General features: G+C 35.8%; 1 protein-coding gene across 2 annotated transcripts; it reads right to left on the bottom strand.

The window, feature by feature from the left end:
* Positions 1–1,499: 1,499 nt before the first annotated feature.
* Positions 1,500–3,704, bottom strand: LOC306905516 (cystatin-B-like). 2 transcript variants are annotated; one of them, XR_013787745.1, is made up of 4 exons: positions 3,535–3,704; positions 2,959–3,034; positions 2,682–2,783; positions 1,500–1,896 (listed from the first exon to the last, which is right to left on the bottom strand). XR_013787745.1 is itself a non-coding variant. In XM_079476180.1 (3 exons), exons 1-3 carry the CDS (start codon positions 3,025–3,027, stop codon positions 1,759–1,761), a joined length of 309 nt encoding a protein of 102 aa, XP_079332306.1. In that variant the 5' UTR covers position 3,028; the 3' UTR covers positions 1,500–1,758. The 2 variants fall into 2 exon arrangements, 1 of the variants encoding a protein (XP_079332306.1); XM_079476180.1 differs by lacking the exon at positions 3,535–3,704 and having other exon boundaries at positions 2,959–3,028.
* Positions 3,705–4,722: the final 1,018 nt, after the last annotated feature.

The following is a 4,722-nucleotide window of genomic DNA, read 5'->3' as shown; positions in this document are numbered from 1 at the left end:
GGGAAATGTAGTATTGGTGCGTGTAAAAGATCTGCGGGCTGCCGGCTTGCTGCGGTCTGCGGGCCGGTTCTAATAATAAATCAAGATCATCCCAGGGGCCGTAAAAAACCTTCTCGCGGGCCGGATGTGGCCCGCGGGCCTTGACTCTGACATATGTGATGTAAAAGATGTTAATTTAGTTTATTAGTTTTATATTATACATTCATTTTATTCTACATATTTATTCTTATCTGTATTACTTTTCTTACTGTTATTTAATCTTACGTTGGATGCTGCATTTGAATTGTCTTTACAAGTAGATCTCAAAAGTACAGTAGTCTCATCCTCGAGGTTTTTAATAATGTCATGAGACAAGTTGTGAAGCAGTAATGTTCCACTGTCGATGTTGCTATAAGAATACTTGCTGAATCTGTTTCAGATGAACTTCGATTGAGATTATTCAATAAACTTTCAGCAAAAAACGTATAATTGATATGCCTTATCATTTTGGTACCAAACTAGATAGTATGCAGTCATACATACATGCAAAGTGTGTTTGTGTGTGCGTGTTTGTGAAAATACACCAATAAAAGACAAGATTTCAAGAATTATATACAGTAGTTTGGCTTTGTTATTATTATTATTTGCCCATTTTTATTTGTGCATATGACATTTTCTAAATATAACCAATAGGTTAACCAGAAGCTTTCCCTCCAAACCTTTTCTCTTCAGGCTACAATAAGAATATGTCATTTCTTTAATGTTATGAGTTAATATGATGTGTGTTTCTTGTATACATGTTAGATATTCGAGATCAAGGGTAAATGCATTACTTAAGATTAGTTAAGATTAGAATATCCTTCTTTATTAAACAATTGTGAAAACATGAATAATATTTTTAACGCAATAATTGATTTTTTTCTTTTTTTGTTGCATGACTTGTCTAATAAACATGCAAGTTATATCGTCACGCAGTCTGGCCAATGAGAATAAAAGGTGTCGTCATCAAAGCTTTTCGCAGCTGGTTTTGCTCTCACGGTTCTTTCATAGCACATGTGACCGTAAGGCGGCTTCAATCACGTCACAGTCGTGTTGTAATGTGTGTCTACATGAGCCTCGCCAATGAGGACCAAGACAAACGTTTCTGTCAATAACTGGAAGTACATTTACCTAAGTGCTACATTAACAATAACACATGAACAACGAGTGAATTTCAATTGATGTGAAACATTAAAACACAAATGCAGCTTTTCCACCCTTTGATCACAAGACAGTTTTAAAAAGCTTCGAATAGCGAAACATTTTATGAGATTTTATGAGGGGAAAGCTTCATTTCAACACGTTGAAGAACATGTAAGTTTGTGTGAACTTCAGTCTCTGTTTGTTAAGTCGAGTCAAGTTAACTGTGATGGATTTCCTTATTGTTTTAAGGTGACTCAACTGTGCAATCTTATTGGGATTCAGCCTTAACACAGCTTTAATGTCACACTATAGTCCAACACAACATCCACAATCCACTTCAAAGTCCATCAAAACTTTATTTCAGGACATTTATGATTTAACAGGTCATAACTGTTCCATTATATCAGATTTCAAACATTGTAAACAGACAATTCATTCTCTACATCAATTCTATGTGTTGTGTTGAGTTTTTGACTTGTAAATCATATGACAATGTTGTAGAAAGAAAGAATCGTGTGAAACATTGGAGCTGTTTGTTTTGAAGTGTGTAGAAGAGTGTGTCTGTAATGCTGAATCTGTTTGTGTGTTTACAGGCTCTTAAAATGGTTTTAATATGTCTGCTTTAGTCTTGGGGTACTGGTGTCCGCTGACCTCGAGTTTCCCTCCATGACATGGCAGAGCTCGAAACACCTTCACATGTATGCACTCATCAGCTCCTGCATATCCAACATATACCTGAGAGAGAGAGAGAGAGAGAGAGAGAGAGAGAGAGAGAGAGAGAGAGAGAGAGAGAGAGAGAGAGAGAGAGAGAGAGAGAGAGAGACGGAGAGAGAGAGAGAGAGACGGAGAGAGAGAGAGAGAGACGGAGAGAGAGAGAGACGGAGAGAGAGAGAGAGAGAGAGAGAGACGGGGAGAAAGAGAGAGACAGAGAGACAGAGAGAGAGAGAGAGAGAGAGAGAGAGAGAGAGAGAGAGAGAGAGGAGAGAAGAGAGAGAGAGACAGAGACAGAGAGAGACGGAGAGAGAGAGAGACGGAGAGAGAGAAAGAGAGAGACAGAGAGACAGAGAGACAGAGATTTAAAAGGGGATTTTAACAACATAAAACACTCAATAAGTAAATCATTTTGGAATTTTTAAATATATTTGAAAATTGTATTTACAAAGATGAATAGAAACTACGAATGAAAACTACGAATACGGTTTTAATCCGTCTGCCAAATGAATAAATGTAAATTAAAAAGGTGAATCCTTTGACCATTTCCCGCCGCCTTTACTTTTCTGATGTGCTCTTTGAATATCTTTCCTTTCAGCCTCTTTATTTCTCATTTCTCTGACACTTTGGTAAACCGAGGTTAAAGAACGCAAATTAGCTCTTTGAAATATTGTAAGATTAGTTTTCATGTTGGATTTCAAACCGGATGCACTTCATCAAGTCAAGGACTTTTCTTTTATCAAATACTATTTAAAACAATGTAATCATTTGAATCAACATTAGCTCATTCAAAAAAAGAAACGACTCACCTTGATTATGTAGTTTGTTCCAGCAACGACTTGATGGATAAACTTTAGGGGAATGAAGGCATCAAATTTCTGATCAGTTTTACTCTCCACAGCTGCTTTGACCTAAATGAACACAAATGATATATGCAGAGATATCACACAGAACTGTTCTTTTAAAGCAAACATGACAATTTCATAAATTGAAAGATTATATATTTCAATGATTTGCTTCCTAAAATTGCTGAATGTCCATTTGAGAGATTGTGTTTTTTTCACTAGAATCTAAATAATCTCTCACCTTATCACAGATGCTCTGAATCTCTGAATGTACATCTATTTCCTCACTGTAACTTCCGGTTTTGGACATCGTTGTGCTGGTTAGGAATTGAGAGATGAGTCAGAAATACTATTTTATACAGTTTAGTCTAAATCACATGAATCATCATCAGAACACGTCATGTGACCTCAACATTTAAACGGTGTATTTTTACAAAGACCTATTTTTTAACAATTCCTCCGAAACGTTTCTCACTAAATCCTTGGGTTTTGAGTCTGATGGGTATTGTCTTTTTCTTCTTCTTCATACCGATACTTTTAAAACGGTGCCTAAAGCGATACTTTAAAAAAGAGCAACAAAACCCGGTGAAGGACATTAAAGAACAATATCTATAATTAAAAAACATTATTAAAGTTTGAAGTGAATGTGAAATGAGCCTCCACACTAACATGCCTAGAAAGATTTGATAGTGTTTACTGTTTACCCTGCAGCTGCAACTAAATGCTCAACATAGTTGAATATATCAACAGGAAAAGAATTCTAAGTCATGACAATTATAATCCCATTAAACTGATGTGCAAAGCCTTAAAAACTCACTGTTCTTGTATCTTCCTCTGCGACGCAACGCTGTCACTAATACAACAGTTTTCTCTTTCCCCTTACAGAAGATTCTCTTTTATAGGGTTCAGAAACTAGACGAATCATGTTTTTATGACCAAGAGAACATCTGCAGAAGACAGATATCAGTCAAATCACACACAGCTTCCTCAGATGAGATGAATCGTGTTTCTATCACAACGAGAACGTCTTGCAGAACACAGACATCAGTAACATCACATGTGACTTGCACAGGTGAGATGATGATGGTTTTTCAACTTTTAGGACCTAGTTCCACAGAAGAATGCAGAAACCACAAAGAAAACGTTGTTTCTGAGTCATTGAGGATGATTCTTCAACGTAAAACACAATTGACACACATGCAGTTTCTCACGCAGCTGTGGGTGACGGACCTTTAAGTTCATGTACTAGTCACATTTCAATGTTTGCAGATATTTCATACTGCTAAGAAAAACAAGTTCATATTTTATTAACGGGCAATACTTTTCACATTCAATTGATTTCCATAAGCATTATTATTTATTTTTACCATATTAAATAAATATATGTGATGTGTGTCACCCAATGAGAGTAACTGCATATAGAACAAAATCATACAAATGAAAATAAAAATCATCATTGTTAATTATTGCCCTTGATATTGTGCTCATCATGTCGATAATAGAAATAATTAAGAAAACGTTTTATTGAGAATGATTTTATCGTGGCCATACGCAAGAATAAACCAACGGTTAATTGAACTGGAAATAGATAGCAGCCTATAGAGAAAGGGTATCATTTTCTTGTTATTGGACTGAAATAAGAGTCCGATCTAAATATTTGGAGTTGTATACTTTATCGACAAATATCGTCCGTAAATGTGTCTATATAGTTCGACAGAAACAATTTGACAATGAAGATAAATCTTTCTATTGCTGTTTTAAATTGTAAATATACATATGAATAATGTAAAATAATATATTATTCATTCAAAACATCAGTTTGACATTGTCTGCATCCTGCATTCTGCATAACATTTGTTTGGAGCCAAGTGATCAACTTGATGTGTTTGATGAAGGTGTTGATGATGATGATTCTCGTGGTGAGACACGGACAGAGGACCCAGGTTCAGACAGCGGGTCAGGGGTCAACAAATAATAAAACAAAGACCCACGAGGGGGGTAACAG

The sequence above is a fragment of the Barbatula barbatula genome (genome assembly GCF_947034865.1).
Source record: "Barbatula barbatula genome assembly, chromosome: 2".
Taxonomy (NCBI): domain Eukaryota; kingdom Metazoa; phylum Chordata; class Actinopteri; order Cypriniformes; family Nemacheilidae; genus Barbatula; species Barbatula barbatula.
This window is presented reverse-complemented; position numbering and strand designations above follow the sequence as displayed.

Excerpts from the sequence above, each read along its gene's own strand:
- LOC306905516 (XM_079476180.1), bottom strand. The coding sequence starts at position 3,027 with ATGTCCAAAACCGGAAGTTACAGTGAGGAAATAGATGTACATTCAGAG. Across the intron at positions 2,784-2,958 it reads TTCAGAGCATCTGTGATAAG|GTCAAAGCAGCTGTGGAGAG; the intron begins GTGAGAGATTAT and ends GTGTTCATTTAG. Across the intron at positions 1,897-2,681 it reads GAACAAACTACATAATCAAG|GTATATGTTGGATATGCAGG; the intron begins GTGAGTCGTTTC and ends TCTCTCTCTCAG.